The sequence below is a fragment of the Gymnogyps californianus genome, chromosome 15 (genome assembly GCF_018139145.2).
Source record: "Gymnogyps californianus isolate 813 chromosome 15, ASM1813914v2, whole genome shotgun sequence".
NCBI lineage: Eukaryota > Metazoa > Chordata > Aves > Accipitriformes > Cathartidae > Gymnogyps > Gymnogyps californianus.
Window position 1 is genome coordinate 10,819,342 of NC_059485.1, and position 16,651 is coordinate 10,835,992.

At 43.4% G+C, this 16,651-nt stretch overlaps 2 protein-coding genes across 4 annotated transcripts in view; one reads left to right on the forward strand and one right to left on the reverse strand.

Moving 5' to 3' along the window:
* ABCC6 (ATP binding cassette subfamily C member 6) overlaps window positions 1–2,182 on the forward strand; it is a 28,361-nt gene extending 26,179 nt beyond the window's left edge. Inside the window, exons 30-31 of the mRNA XM_050906107.1 lie at window positions 2–196; window positions 749–2,182. Coding sequence (XP_050762064.1) covers window positions 2–196; window positions 749–857 — 304 coding nt within the window. The 3' untranslated portion in view covers window positions 858–2,182. The remainder of the gene's footprint in view (window position 1; window positions 197–748) is intronic.
* A 5,471-nt stretch (window positions 2,183–7,653) lies between these two features.
* The window catches only part of LOC127022486 (multidrug resistance-associated protein 1), a 56,680-nt gene continuing 47,682 nt past the window's right edge, over window positions 7,654–16,651 (reverse strand). For 2 of the 3 annotated variants that reach the window (XM_050906105.1, XM_050906104.1), the window contains 7 exons: window positions 16,143–16,269; window positions 15,674–15,775; window positions 14,495–14,641; window positions 13,096–13,254; window positions 11,453–11,619; window positions 10,473–10,667; window positions 7,654–9,172 (listed from right to left, as the gene is read on the reverse strand). In XM_050906105.1, the coding sequence (XP_050762062.1) occupies window positions 9,064–9,172; window positions 10,473–10,667; window positions 11,453–11,619; window positions 13,096–13,254; window positions 14,495–14,641; window positions 15,674–15,775; window positions 16,143–16,269 (1,006 nt within the window). In that variant the 3' untranslated portion in view covers window positions 7,654–9,063. Of the gene's footprint in view, window positions 9,173–9,637; window positions 9,869–10,472; window positions 10,668–11,452; window positions 11,620–13,095; window positions 13,255–14,494; window positions 14,642–15,673; window positions 15,776–16,142; window positions 16,270–16,651 lie in introns of all 3 variants that reach the window. The other variant, XR_007767351.1, reaches the window with a different exon arrangement.

Genomic DNA, 16,651 nt, shown 5'->3' on the forward strand with positions numbered 1-16,651 from the left:
GCACTGGTCAGAAACAGCTGGTTTGTCTGGCCAGAGCACTTCTTCGGAAAGCCAAAATCCTCATTCTAGATGAGGCCACAGCAGCAGTAGATTTAGAAACTGATCTTCAGATTCAATCCACCCTGAGGACTCAGTTCAAAGACAGCACAGTGTTAACAATAGCTCACCGGATAAACACCGTCATGGACTGTGACAGGTAATATCTTCAGCCACTTTTCTAAGGAGGAAGGAAGACACAGGCAACCTGTGTGAACTAGACAAACCACACTGTTAGTGAACAGCAGTTTAATTTCTGACCTTTTCTTGTTTAACCCTCAAAGCTTTGCTTTAGGCATTGTAGGAGCTATCTTCAATCAGCTAGGCACCAATAGGTTAATTGCAAATCATTTATTCCCATGTGATGCATTTCATGCTGCATCATACCCCTTCCCCCCCGCCACCGACAGCGAAACCATGGCTACACCTCTTTGCTTCATCTTAAAATCATGAAGCTAAAATACACATTCACAAATCTTACTCCAGTCTCAGTTGCCAAAAAACTCTCGTCCCACCAACTCGGTACTTGAATAGTCACTCATCAGAAACCTATTTCTATCCCACAGCTGTGTCCCAGCTGAAAAGCTGCTGGAAAGCTTGGTTGAATAACAAGCTAGTACTGAAATTTATTTTAGAAATAAGTAGAAATAACTAAGTTTATTACAGCTGCTGGTGTATCCCCAAACTTACACTTCTGTTTTAATGTTCACAGGATTTGTGTCTTGGAAAATGGTCAGATAGCTGAATTTGACACTCTGGAACACTTAATAGCTCAGAAGGGACTGTTCTACAGACTGATGGAAGAATCAGGCCTTGCGTGACTCAATCACAGAGCATACCATAATGCCACCACTATCAGGAATAATTGATCTCGTAATTGAGTTGTTACCTTGGTTTCACTCTAAAATGCCTGACACTCAACCAAATCATGTTTGAGCTATAACCACAGTGAGTAGGTGAAAAGGGTGACTTGGGATACACGTTATTTCCGTAGGAAACTTAGCAATTCCATTTTCATTATGTTTCCAGATACCAAAACCTCACCCTTTGTTGAAAATGAGCCAGTCAGAACTTAAATGCCATGTTGCTTTTATGGTGTAAAAGAAAACATGCCAAAAGAAAAAGACCACAGCATTTCCGATTTATACTATAAATGGAGCCTAAATATACTGCCATACCTAAAGATTACACAGATTATTTTTAAAAGCCAACAAGATTTTATGGACAGCAAGCAAGAATTTAACTGGTAGCAAGCAAACTTAACTGTGTACAGCTTGTCCTAAGGTCCAGGCAGAACAAATTTAGTCTTGTGCCAATGTCTTAAGGACTGCTCACCTGAGTGCTGTTCTTACACAGATGTGGACTCCAAGGCAGCAGCTGGATCTAGTCACCCAAAGTGCACAAACACTGGGGGAATAAGGAAGAGGAAGTGGGATGCCCCTAAGCACAAGAGCATACGGCTGCCTGTGGGCTGCCTGTTGTCACAGCTGGGGATCAGATCCACTCCATCTCTTTCCATGTCAGCTTTGGAGGGGCCCCGAGTGAATCATGCTGTGCAGAGGGCTGACAGACTGCCTGGAGGAAGAGAGCCAGCTTAGACACGGGCTTGCTGATGCAGGAGAGAATAACTTGGCTGGGAGTGGGCAGCAGAGCATTGTTCCTTCTGCTTGAAGGCTTCGAGCAGCCCTGCTACCAAATGCCAGTTGGTCACAGCGGAGCATGTCCAAACACCGACACTAACATTTCCAAATTGAATTTGGCCACAATGAATTTGTGCGGTGGAAACCGTCCTCCTCCGATCCCTGCAGTGTGGCAGTCTGGCAGACTGGGAGAGTAGCAGGGACTCACCTGTCGACCTGGTGGTTCATTCCTGGTTTTCTTCTTGAGTGCAAGTTTACCTCCTGCATGTGCCACCCGGGCGCCGCAGAGCCTCTGGCATGGTTATCTTTCAGATGTTACTTTAACAAACCAAAACGGCAGCTGAAAGCAAAGCCTTCCTGGGCTTCCCACAGTGCCGAGGAGCTGCGGTCAGAGCTGTCCCCAAGTCTCTCCTCAGGAATCACAACAAGACAACGTGACAAACAAATCATACTGTGAGATACTGCTGTTTACTGTGACTTTTGTTAAAGCACTTCATTTTCTAGAAAGCTGAAATAAAAATAGAATCAAGTATTGAAATGGGTGTCTTCAGTAAGCTAAAGTAAATACAGTATAAAAAGGAGTAATGGGGGAGGGGAGAGTTCAAACTGGCAAGAGTCAACCCAGACCAGCAAAACCCAGCAGTTTCTTCTCTGACAGCTGTTCAGTAGCTTCTTCACCCACATTAAGAGCAGTTAACAGTTTCTGCTGGACAAGTGCCTAAGATATCCAAGTCCAGTGCCTGCTGTCGTACTGGTGCTTAAATACCAGGAAAGCAGCAATTTTTTCCCTCTACTTTCTCCGAATCTTACTCAAGGGCAGAGACAAAAAAAAAAAATTCAAACAACAGATACAAGTTATGAGCACTCTGAAGGTTTATCATTGGATCTCAAAAGCAGGAGCATTTAGAACTAGTGAGATATAGGTTAGGTATTTTTTCTTTTTAACTGAGGTCAAAGAGAAACAGAAGTGCCCCTGTTGCTGGATAATTCTGAAACAGACATCTTTTAGCATACCATAATCTCTGATATAAACATCTTTTAAATGTTCGCTTTCTGTTCCTAAGTTGGTAATGAAGAGAGAAGGCAACAGAAGGAGAAAATAATCAAAACATACTTTCACACTGGTAATCTTTGAAAGGGCGCAGTTTTGCTGTTGGCTTGCACAAAGTAAGAGCAAGCAAAAATACCATCAGCTTTCACACGTCAAGCTGTGCTGAAAGGGCAAAAAGAAAAGGGATTCCCAAAATTATATGTGACAAAAAAGCCCGTGTTTCAGATGAGCCAGAGTCCCCAACTTTATGTTCATGTGGTACTGTAAGTGACAAATTGGGAGCTCAGGTCTCACAAAAAAGGTAATAATCACAAGGAAGTTATCTGGAAGTTGGTTAAAGCAAACTATATAAAGGAGTTAATGCTTGGAGATACCATCCTCTCTTGAAAATCTGGTTTAAGGAACAGAAAGCAGTGTTTAAAAGGACAGGTCTGCTGGGTCTTTGCAAAGGTACTTCTTCCTAGATTAGACTACTTGATTGAATTATGCAATTAGCACAGGAGGTAACTACAGCAGGCTCAGAACTATGCTAACAGCCTATTTTGTAAGTTGCTCTGAAGAATTTTAAATATTAAGAAATAAAAGTCTGTCCAATGCCTCCAGTAATCTGAATGTCTAGAGCTGATTAAGAGGAGCACCTGGACTTGCCCTGTCTACACTTTCGCAGCATTAATTTTTAATAGCTAGTGTGCAGCGTAAGTGCAACATACACAGAGCAGCCATGTTTAGCTCAGCAGTAGCTACCCACTCAAAGTCCAAATAAAATCCCCTAATCTAAAGAGGGTTTATTGACATCTCAGTGCCTTTCCAACTCTGTTTTTCTCTTTAGAGCAAAACAAGTGTTTCACTCTAGGTCCAGTAGGGACTGTAGAGAAAAAACAAGTTTCTACCTAGACCACAGCAAGAACACACAATGTCCCTGCGTTTGTTGGAGACCTCGTATTTCCAACCACCCTCTTGGCTGGGCAGGCTGAGCTGTGTTCCTGCCTGAGGCAGGCTGCGGCTGGATGGCCAGGCCAGGCCACCGGATGGAAGCAGAACCCAGACCAGGGGGTTTGGGAGCCCGCAAGCATCGCCGCTACACAGCCCCTGGGAGACAGGACAGCCCAGCCCAGCTGGAGCGCCTACCATGGCAGCGTTTCACCCTCACAAAGCCACCCACTCCGCAGAGGCCGCCTGCTCTGCCAGTTGAGCCAGTGTAGGACTCCCATGCAATTGTTTGAAATGAGGTCAAGAGCTTAATTAGTACTTGCACTGTTCCAGCTGTCTGTCCAATCTGGACATCAAGAGTTAGGGCTTTCAATTTCAATTTACTTTTTTCCTTTCCTTCTTCCTCCTCATTTAAGTCTATCTCAAACAAAGTGAGAGCACAGCGTATGTAGGAGAGAAAAACTACCTAAAAAAAAGAAAGATTCTTGTCCCATGATTCCAAGTTTAAGGTAATACTGAAATTGCTAAAGCTAGAAAATAAGAACGAAGGTGTTGCGCATTGATTTACACCAAGTTCATGCCAAATACGTAGTTTATAAGTTGCACTCCTAGTTGCCTAGATGGTCGCACGATGCACAGCAATGCCAAAATGTTAAAGGCGACAGTGACCCAGAGCACAACCGTTTCTGTGCTACATTGCGGCTGAACCACTCTAAAGAATATCTGCAGAGATGTCTCAAGACCAGGAACAGTTTTACAGAAGTAGCTGTATTCACACACATGAAGAACTAGGGTGTTATTTGCAGGTCTCCTGAAAATCCTGAGCAGTTTTCTCAGCAGTATCAGCTCTTCCAGATGCGAGATATCTTCCATGTTGCAGCAAATAATGTCAGCCAGGATGTATCAACATGCACTGAAATCCAATACAGTAAATTCAATGATTTTCCTTTACTCTTTTATAAATATTAACATGTTTATAATAAGTATGTTAATGTTTATTATTACCACCACCACTATCTTCACATGGGCTGCAGTGGCACACACGACTGCTCTAAGATACAAGATACAGCACAGCAGGCTCTGAACTGGTTTCACAGATCCTGAACATTTTAATGAACAGATCGGAACAAAACGGTTGTGAGAGAAAGAGCTTTGCTTTGAAAGATAAGGGTCTTTTCAAAGACTAGAAGAAATGGTCCATAGAGCAAAGAGCACCGAATGAACTGGGGAGAGGCACAGCCTTTCTCTAGATAAGAGCAAGGATGCTAAGTCTGGCCACCTACTTTTGGGCCTTACAGGTATTTGGCAGTTTTTTCACAAAATACACATCAATAGCCAGCAATGCAGCTAAGTAAGGTTTCCATTTTTTCTGCTGATCTAAATGAAATTAATTGTGCTGTCTTTATCAAAAAGAGGGAAAAAAAAAAAGAAGAGGAAAACCATGGAGCTAGGCTTCCACATGCTCTGTAGGAAGTGAGAACCTACCCACCTACAGAAGTGCAAGACTACCAGCTATGAAGATCCTCCTGGTGGGCAGATAATTACTTCACCAGGAGGGGACCTGGAGAATGAGAACAGGACGAACTCAGGCCATGCCACAGCAACACACTTCAGGGAAACCCTGCTCTGCAGCAGCTGGATGAAGGTGCGCAGCTCACGTCCTCCCCGAGGACTAAGCTGCTTGTTGCAGTACAGGCTCCCAGTACAGTTCCCACCTCCTGCCCCAGATGCTTTCAGAGCTGGCATTAGCTTTGCTGCATAAAGGAAAATATGGGACATCAAGGCATTCAAATTTCATAGGTGTCCGCTATATGACTCTGAGCCCAGCTGCCGGAATTCAGTGTCACACCCCTGAATTTATTAGTGCCCGCCCCCCCCCGCAACAGCTGGAGGGAAGGCTCGTCACCCCGGGCTGTAACATCACTGATCCCTGCCGGATGGCACCAGACTCTCTTGTACTGGAGGTCACATGCCGTCAGGCTAGATGTCACTTACCCAGAAGTGCTGACAGTGCCCCCAGTACTAAGGAAGCATTAGGTCCAAACAACATGCACAAAAAGGAAGACAGATTAAATAAGGAAAATCTGCTGGGTTTAATGCCAGATTCTAATACCTTACCTTGCAGCAAGTTGTATCATTTTCTGCAACTGGTCCCAGTAACGCTGCAGGCAGGGATCAGTATACAGCCCTCTCTTTTCTAGCTGAAACAGGATCTCACAGCTATACCGCTCCTACCTCAAGGTACCCCGAAGTATGTATATGACACTGCTCTCACACGTAGGTTCTGTGGGAAGAAAGCTGCATTTGTTCAGCTAGCTCTGTGCAGTAAAGGTTAGTTCAGACTGATCCTCATCATGCATAATACAATTTTGTTCAAGTTACAGCCAGACAAGATACTCATCGTTTTTATGAGGACAGACATTTGGCATCAAGATCATGAATCAATGCAGCAACAGCACAAAGCACTGACAGGTATTTGAGGCAAACAGGAAAGAGTATCTACTCCAGAGCTGGGGCAGAACGGTTTGTGCTAGCAAGCGTATAAATATATAAAACTGGGAGAACACAATGATGCACATTACTAACCATACCATTGAAAAAGAACAAGACTGAAGCGCACACAAGGAGCAGTCCTCTGACCCCTTGCTGCACTATTTAGAAGGTTATCCTGCAAAATACAGCATTTGGGACACGCAGTTCCCCAAATGATCACAAACAGCCCATGAATAGGACAGAGAACATCCAGTGATGCTTTCCGGTGTATCCAGTTTGAGATTGCAAATGCAGTTTAAGTCATTCCTACACAGACAATGCCACTGCAAACATTTTACACAGCGGAAGCATAATTCTGCAAGTTCTGTATTTCAAACAAACCATGCTCCTAAGTGCAGTTCCATTGTTTTTAAAGGACTTACTCACATGAATATGTTAAGGTTTGTAAATGTCTGTTAATCAGCATGCAATGGAAAGCATCATTTCCTCGAATCTGAAATCAGTTTCCACTGAAGTAAGAACTCTAGCAATACAATTTCCTTTGAATTCAGTCCCAAGCCTGCAGAGTACTTGCAGAGTCCCCAGCTCAGCAACAAGCTGCACTAAACCCACAAGGCTTTTCAAAGGTATTTGAAGTCATGTCTGAATTTCTTCACTGGACATTCTCCACAGCTCCGCCTTGAGGAAGGTGTTGGTGATAACTAGTTTGCACCGGCAAGGAGAGCGAGCACAGGGAGCTTTACTCTCTGGTTGTCCAATGCCAGCAGCCCCTCTCCCCTTTCCTTCCCAGGGCTCTCCCAGGAAGGGGTGGAAGGGGAAGGATCACAAAGTGTTCTTGGAGGATGACTGTCCCCAAGCAGGAAAGGTCTCATGGTGGTATTCACAGTTCCTCCTCTGGGTCTCCTCTGCAGACAGATCTGTCTCCAGTTTAATGCAGCTGAGTAAAACAATACCAGCCACACACCTTACCTGACAAGCTCATTTCCCTGCTCTATGCTCTGTTCCTTACTAACCATTTGCTCCAATCTTTCCACCCTTCTGTCCATCACAATGCTGCGTGTTAGGTGATTTGAAAAACCAAAACCTACCGCTCTTCCCCAAACTCCCAAATCACCCCTTGCCTATTCCATTTCCACAGAGGAAGTTAACACCAACCTGCCCAGGCAATGTGGCCGACATCGTCATACCCGCGGCGTCCATGGCCTAAGCTCCACAGCACTGCTGAATCCTGCTCTGCTGATCCATTGTTATTACCTGGTCTGCTCAACAAACTGCAATACTCAAATTACAAGAGAAACCAGGAGATGTGATCCAGCCCTACCACAGCACACAGTTATTTGCACTCAAGGTTTCTTACCCACCCTAACACCCCCCAGACATCAGGCCTAGCAGCCTGGCTAGTCTAAGCAGTACCAATAATTTCTATTTTCAAGGCAAAAACCTGAACTGCCAAAACTAACCCTTTGTCAAATACAAAGCAATAAATGACACATCATGTTATCTTTCAATTTTTTTACTGCAAGTTCTTTGCAAATATTTGTATAGTCATTACAAAAAATACCAAAGAAAATTTCAGTCTATTCAATTTCAGAGAGTCATAATTTACAAAAAAATAAATAGTTTTACTCTAAAGAAGACAATTGTCTAGTATTAAGGTCAGCAATATCATTCACAGAAGTCCACATTCTCAGAGTGCTGAGTATTTGGGTCCGTCTGACTTAGCTTGCCTTCTTCCAGCATTTTCCTTTAAAATATGACTAATCAGAACATGAGAAAAGTAACTTTTTTCTTCCCACAGAAAACTGAACACTCAACATAGATCTTGAAAACCAGACTCCACTAATTGAATTGTTAGACCCCTCTGACACACAACCTTAAAAAAAAAGTTTTACTGTTTTTAAACAACTGTAACAGAACAGTTTCCCACAAAATTTAAGAGTCAACAGCAGCAGCATGAAGGGCATGTTTCTTCAATATAAGGCTAATGGTCCTTGATGTGGCAGAGCTTCTATTAAAGCACAGAACTGCCAAAGCCAAGGGTATGACAATCAATGTCACGCCGAGCCTGCAACCTCCGCTCAGGCAAATCCTCACTTCTCAGCCGAGTCCCCGCAGGCATAACCAGGATTCGCCACCCAAGTCAGAATTCCTGAGTGAACTGGGTGGAAGATCAGGTACTGCGTACTGCAACACACCAACTGCTGCACAAATTTGGTTTTGGAGTGATTGTCATTCTAGACATGCTGAAATACTGCTTTGAAGTTGACTGTGCTTTTTCACATCAGCACTACTGACATATTATAGTGAACTTGCTGCTATACACTGTAAACACATGAAACCTTTAGGACAATGCATAAAAGCATTAACCATGTACAGTAAATGCCATAATGAGAAAGTCTGGCACACGTGTTATTTCACAAGAAAAATCTTTGGACTATAGTACTATATGCCACAAAATGTTCCAAGTGCATCCCACAATAGATGGCTCATCAAATGAGGAATCAGCAAACAAGCAAATAACTAGCATTTGCAAAAATGTTTTAAACAAAAAAAAAAAAGGGGGGGACTTCAGAACATAAGAGCAGATGAAAAGAAAAAGCTTTTTTGAACTTCTCTGATGAATCACTCCGCCTTACACGTGAGCATATAATGACAGATTTCAGGCAAAAATTAAAAGTCTCTAAAGTGTTTTGCACAGTCTATGTGCTTCTCCTCAAGCTGGCTAAAATCAATACTAAGGAGAACAAAAAAAAAGAAAAAAATTACACTTTTATGTTACTTCCATCGCCATGCTCTGGCTGACTTCACTAGGTCTGAAACCGAACTGTACGGTTCACACCAGCTCAGGGGAAGTTACAGTTCTCTGAATGTACCACCTCCCTCTTCCCCACAGGAACTATCCAAGTTCAAATGCTACACCAAGCCTGAGTCTTTGGCCATGCTATAGAAAATGCCTTTTTCCTGAAGTAGGTGGTCTGGGCTACCACACTCCACTACTTCTCCTCTGTCCAGGACTAGAACTCTGTAAAACAAGGGAAAAAAAAAAAAGGTCACAAGAAGATCCAGAAAGCCAATGAACACAGATGTATATGTACAGACAGAAACTGACTGTAGCAGAGCCATTATATGCAAGCAAAGACAGTCCAGACTGTATGAATGGACAGAGTTTCTCAACTCTGTCCATCCTGACCTCATTGCAGATGGTCTGCCTGGTCTATTTTTTATGTAGCATATGTTTACCCAGTCATTTGCAGGCAGCCATGAGACTTTTGACCGTGCTCTGAGCCAGCCAGAAACTAGATGGCAGCATTTCTTGTCAAGGTGAGTGAGGGCCCCTAAGACCTTGCAAGATCTGGGATAACCTTCCCCTAATACTGCACCACATCAAGTCCTGTTATACAGCTTCTGCTGACAAAATACAAATGCAGACATAGATTATGCAAAACAAACGTGCAACTGGAATTCGGAAGTTTACAAAGCAACTTACCACAGTCAGTAAAGTCAGCTCACAGTTAGAACACTGCCTTCAGCTACCTCCACTAATTGGCCAGGCACTGCAGAGATGCTCACTAAGCCCTTAGCAGGTGCTGCTGCACGGTGTTACCCACTGCTGTGACTGAACTGGGTGTTCATCTGGTGACAGCACTGCTGGCGCTGGGCCTGGCACAGGCAATACTCCTGTCTCTTATCTTTCACTATTGACAGCACAAAGAGAGGTCTACAAAAGTACACAAAAATCTTATCACAGGTCACTTTGCTCTCTGCCATTCTGTGATAAAAAGGACAAGAGAGCTTAAGACTGAAATTATGAGACAACAACTCTGCCCTCAACCACACCTTAACAAGGCAGCTGAAGATGAGGGAGACTGTACGAACTATAACCAAAAGTGATGAAAAGAGAAACGCCGAATAAACTTCAGACAAGCGCAGGACCTGCCCTTTGATTCCTTATGCTGTCTGTGCCTAGTTTAGGGTATGAGCTCCCTAAAGCTCTGACACCTCTTCCAGCTGTGCCTAAATTAGGGCAAGACCCAGGAATAGACTCCTATCCTCGCCTCCCTCCCCTTTCTGGTTTGCCTGGGCAGAAACGGCACAACAGCAGTGCGACAGAGGGATCAGAGGAGCTTCCCAGGCCAAGCACAGCCACCACAAGCCAGAGCATAACCCCCCACACCCATCAAAACAGGGATTCCAGCAGCTCTGTGGAGAGGTGGCTAAAAATGCACTGGTAAACATTTAGCTAACACAAAGATGCTCATTTAAGTAGAGCACAATGCAGGTCACACATGCCATTCTTCAAGATAAAAGCGGTATTACTTTACCTTGTGTAGTCCATGATTGTGTTCAGACGATGTGCTATAGTTAATACAGTACATTCTTCAAATTGAGACTTTATTGTGGACTGTATAAGCTTATCTGTTTCAAGATCAACAGCAGCTGTGGCTTCATCTAGAACCAGGATTTTGGACTTCCTGAGCAGAGCTCGTGCCAGGCACACCAGCTGGCGCTGTCCCACACTATGCAGGTGGGATGGGAGGGTGGGGAAAAAAGTCAGAACAAGTTTGCAGTATTCATTTTGAAGCCTAGCGATTCTTTGTTCTAAAGTATAGGTGCCAAGAATCCAGCAAAATAGATAACGTCAGTCTTACTACTTCACTGCAGAATATCTAACGGCATCTGAAACCACATCCCCCTCACAATGAAGTCCTGGCAACGTAATAAGAGAATACATTACAAATGGCTTCAGCATAACTGCATCAGGCTGATTCACTGAATTAATGCAGTGTTGAGGACTGGACTTTAAACGGTTTCTACAGACTGAACATACATCCCTGTTATGGTGCAAAAAGCAAGCTAACAACTTCCTTAGAAAAACTGCATCTGTTGGGCAACAGCCATGGTAAGTTCAGAGCATCCACTATAAAGAGCAGGCTGCTGGTACCAAAATCCTTTCCAAGACTGTCCAAGCTCTCAAATCTCGCAGCATTCTGAGTATTTCTTAAACTACTTTCAATTCCCAAACTTGAGAGTTTAAAACACGTTGAGTAAAACCTAGTTGGTTGATTGCCTGGTCATACATTAAGAATCCCCCAACTCCCTCCCCAAATTCTCATATGGGGCAGGGCGGGGAGGAGCCCCATACTGCATTGCTATTGCTAGGGTCTAGCTACGTACTGTCCCAAGTGAGCTGTAAGGTTTCTGGAACTGGAAAGTCTAGCTGCAGATGGGAGGGCACACACACACCTCTCAGTTCTCATTTAGTTCTTAAGGCAATTTTCACGAGCACAGTTCTTTGACATACCTGAGGTTCTCGCCACCTTCAGCACACTCATGATTAAGTTTATCAGGAAGGGACGATACAAAGTTTTTGAGGTGAGCCAATTCCAAAGACCTCCAAATGTCTTCATCAGAGTGTTGGTCAAAAGGATCAAGATTCATACGCAGAGAGCCAGAAAACAGTATTGGATCCTAGTCATAGAAAGAGGTAAATGACAATGTACACAGAACATGGCAAGTGCTCCAAGAATATTTCTGACATAGCGAAAGGAAAACAACATGTCCAGACGCAGTTGCAAGCAAGCTAATCTACTGAATTTAGGAGTGAGACCTCACTTCTTCCAATAACAGCAAGTTATTCTCCCTCACCGTTATTCCTTATGCCTCTTGGGGGCCTGCCCTCTGCAGACTCTGGCACTCCAGACCTTTCCATGATTCAGTAACTCATGGCGGGGGGGGGGCAGAAAAAAAAAAACCAGCCAACTTTCTTTTTACTGGGCTACTAAGTTAAAGAACAGGCATTCCTTGCCCAATGTTCCGTCAGCAGGGACTACTAGGTCAACTTCCCACTTCTTAGGGAATTACACAATCTGTAAATATTTCAAAAGTCTTCAGCTGCAGTATTAATGAAATGAATGCTTTTTTTTCTTGGACATGGAGAAATACTACTTTGGAAATACTTTTGACCTAGTAGTGTCAGACTGATGCAAAGGGATCAAAAGGAGAAAGCAAAGCCCCACCCCCAGATTTCCAAAAGAAGCAGTGCAGAAAACCTTTTACAGTGTGCTCACTTGTTTTTGCCAGCATGCTGCAACGGTGTTTTATATAACCACATTTTATGATCTTACTTTGGATCAGAACAGGCAGGCAATAAAGGCTACACAGTCAGAACAAGAAGACTTAAGACTGTAAGTCCAGTGCTCATAAAGCTGTATTTCCAAACGTTTTGAACTATCAAACCCACAGTTTCTGGGCTAGACTGGGATGGTTATGTACAGGTTTCTGTGAGTGAACAGTACTGCACACCTCACTCACGAGATCCTGCCAAAGTCAGAACGCTTTGTACAAAGGCCCAAAGAGTGCATATCAAGCCTGAAATAGCAACCCAAAATCACAATCCCTCACAACTAGACTACACAGGACCTTCATTCCATTTCTAAAAAGAACGGAACTACCTAAAATGAAAGTGGAAATCAATCTCTAGAAAAACTCTCCTGAGGGCTCTGCACAAATGGAAACACTCAGGCTTTACTTCCCCTCTACTGGCCAAAAGAGCAACGGTCCCAGTTAACTAAGGTGCAAGGTCCCAGTTAACTCAGAACCCAATCAGGTCTTCAGCTGGGATCAGACCTCCTCACTCAGGCTAAGCTGTCTATAGCATTTAAGTGATCAGCATGGGGTGCTGACAAAGCCCATGAGTCCAAACACCAAGGTTCTGGTTCCACGTAACAACTCAGCCATAGCCAAGCTCCTACTTGTGACCCAGCACAAGCAAATCGGAGCCAGTCTAGGAAAAAAGCTTGGTTTCAAGTCCATGAAAGAGCATGCTGAAATGTCTCAGTTTCATAGCTGTAGATCAGAAAAGGAATAAATATATTCTCCCCAGTACATTACAGAAACAGCATTGTTACAGAACGAGTTCTGGTAATGGCAGGATTTCGCACCTACCTGTGGGATGATGGTGATCTTGAACCGCAAGTCATGGAGCCCTATCTTTGCGATATTAATTCCATCAATAATAATTTCTCCTTCAGCTGCTTCATTAATCCGAAACAAACCTAAAGTAAGTGAGGATTTTCCAGCTCCCGTTCTTCCCACTATTCCAATCTGTTGGGAAGAAATACAGGAACAACTTACTCTTCCCCAGAGTTACAGCATTTCCAAGCATCTACCTGAAACTGACACATTTTCGGAAAGTTGTCATATTTGCTGGGCTATCAACACCCCAAAACAGCATAACAAATTGAGGCTGATCAAAGGGGAAGAAAAATCACTGGATATGAAAAAAAAAGAACGAAAAGCAGTCTCAAAAGTTGCAATCCAATCACAGAAGTTTTCAATTTTTCTAGAAAGGAAGATGGAATTGGGTAGAGCAGACCAAGGTTTCCCTAATCCTTTGTTTGGTTCATGCTTCACAGTTATAATTGCTGACTTGACATTTATCTTGTTTGAGTTTATAGCAAAAACACACCAAAAGCACTCAGTTTCATACTGTATGTTTTGCTTCCCAGTTAGACTGAAGTCTTTGCCAATTCTTTTCTTTTTTTTTTTAAATAAAAATAAAAGATTGCTACTTTGGCTGGCTGATATATCTCTTGCCATCTGCCCTTTCTAACCACTCTTGAGGTAGTATTCTGCCCGTATTTGTAGGTAGAAAGTGTGCACTCAGGAAAAAAGCAAATGCCTAGTTAGATATCACAAATAAGGAAGCCGGATAGTAGATCTGTCTTGCAGCTACCTTTTATGCTACCGTGCAAGATCACACTATTATTAGACATCAGAGAATCCACACAGGACTGGGGCGAGACACATGTGAGCGCATGTGCGAGGAAGCAGTAGGAGAGACACACACATATCACCATCAGTTTGGCCAGATCCAGAGAATCTACTCTGAAGCCCCATTTTTTCCTGCAGAGAGTCTCACCTTGCAACTTCCGCCTCACTAGATCAGGGCCTCCCCCCGCCTACTTAGCAGCTCATTTTCCTGAGACTATAATTAACTTAATCGCTCTGCAACCTGTACTCCTCTTTGCTTACGGCAAACAAATTAGCAAAATTTCCTGGGAAGGGGAGAGAAGACAGCATAAACCTCACTTCCTTATGAAACCAGACCAAAAGATACTTCACAAGCCCACGTAACAGTGTATTTTTATCCCATGATGCAGGATACTCCCTGAAAAGGATAAGAGCCTACTACATCTGCCAGTTACAGTAAGACCAATTCTACAGAAGCTCTCCTAGTTCTTAAGGGCCCAAGAGACACTACAGAACAGGGTTAGACCTCTCTTTGGCTTATGCATGCAGACTTACAAATAGTACCACTCTACTATAAATTCAGATTCATTACCTTCTCACCTCCATTTATGGTAACATTTATGTTTTTCAGAACCAAATCCAAGTCTTCCCGGTAACGTAAACCATAGCCTCGAAACTCAACCTTCCCTTCCTCGGGCCAGGTACTCGCTGGGGCGGTTTGTTCAATACTCCATTCAGCCTGAAAGAACACAAACATATCTGATCAGTTCCTCCTTCAATCAGACATGGGCTCAGAGGACTCAAGGGAAGTAATTAAGAAAAATCCTTGTTAGTGTGTAATTTGCAAAAGGAACTGTGACAGCGATGGGAAGAGAGGGAAAGAGCTGCCCCAAGGCAGATGAAATGGTATATGTAGCCAAGGGCTTTGCTATCACAAGTACCACTTGCTGGATAAACTTTAATCTTACAAATGGCAGAATCATACAGGGAGCACATATTCAGATAACCTGCTTGTACACCCCCACCACAGTAAGGAAACCATTGGGGAAGCCAGACATGCAACTAGAAGCAGTTTAACTGAGACAAAAGCACTAAAAGATTAACAAGCTGGTAAAGTAAACAGCTGCTGCCTCAGCCTCCCATAGAGGTGGGAGAGGAGAGAACCTACCCCACTGCATTCACTGCCAGTGCCAAACAAAAAGGCTTTTAACCATATAAACACTGGTCCAGAACCTGAGAAAAAAATTCTAGGAAGGGTCCTCACAAGGTTTGGCTGCAAAAATAGTGACTCAAGTCAGGTTCAAGTGACAGGCATGGCAAAGAGAAGCCACGGGGAACTCTGTTCTGTAGCCAAAAGGAGCACAACTGCAGATGAAATGAGTTGTTAGGTGATTTGAATCAAAACAAAAGAGTACTTTACTCCCCACACTGAGAGCAAAAAGAGAAACACAAATAAAAAAAAATAATGTTTAAGCACTTAGGAAACCAAAACATTTGTACAGCTCCACTGCTTAGCCCAGGGCAGAACAGCACATTTCCTAAATAACACTGTGTAAATATCAGTGGATGCACCTCAAAAGCACCCACAGGAACTACCCGCTAAGATACAGCCTGTCCCTAGAGGGAAGGCACTGACAGCGCTAAGCTCCATCCCATCCCTCAGCTCAAGGGCCATGCCCAGCTGCACTCTCCAACCCATTCAGCCAGGCTGCGGGTGAGACCTCAGAACAGGGCACCGACTTTTACAGATGTGGCGGACAACTCAATGTACCTCCTTCTCCATTTCAGCGTATTCTTTGACTCTTTCTACAGCAACAATGTTGGTTTCCAGCTCAGATGACATGCGAACTAGCCAGTTCAAGTATGCTGTAATCTGCAAGAAGAAAAGAAGTCTAGAAGCAGGTTACACTAAATATGTTACCTGCAATAAATAAAAACCCGCAAAACCACCAAAGCACTGCAAGTTCATGGAAAATATAAACACGGACAAGATCTTGGCTTATCAGTGCTGGACAGGAGAAAAGTTCAGATGCCTTTAATATGCAGGGGATGAGTTGTCTTAGCCACATTCCCTCACACAGGCAAGGCACAGAAGGAACTTCCCAGATGCTATTTGAAGGTAGTATTCTCTTTCCATGTTCCTCATATTAGTTTTCCCTCCAAAGCGTAGCAAGGTTCTGACTTTCTGATGCAGTCTTACAATTCAGAGCTTTTTTTTTTTTTTAAAAAGGTAAAATTACCTGCAGCGAGTAGGACACTGAGAGGCCAACCAATCCTGCGCTGAGTTTGTTGCGTGCAATCACTGCAAACAATGCTGCAAAAAGGACAATACAGTTCCCCACACACTCCAGACGGACAGCCAGCCACCTGCAAGACAGAAAAATGTAATGCATCTTTCCAGTAATTCACCCACAGAGAATTAAAAATGCAGCCAACCAATGTTCTGTCACATATTTTTTTTTTAAAAGATTAGTAATAAGGTATCTGCGTACTGCCAGTGACACAGGAACTGCAAGATATTTGAGGTTCTGCTCTGGCAGCACGCAAACCTAGAGGCATCCAAAATTAATAAACCTTTCAGGTACACAAATTCCTGTCTTAGTTCAAAAAGCAGTTGTGGTTAACATTGGGATCAATGAATCAAAACTTTTAAAAAAAGTATTACCCAGAAGTAAGGCAGGAACTCTCAGAAAGAAAAGAAATTCAGAAGTAATCTTCATTCCATCAGAGAAGTTTAAGCAAAACATCT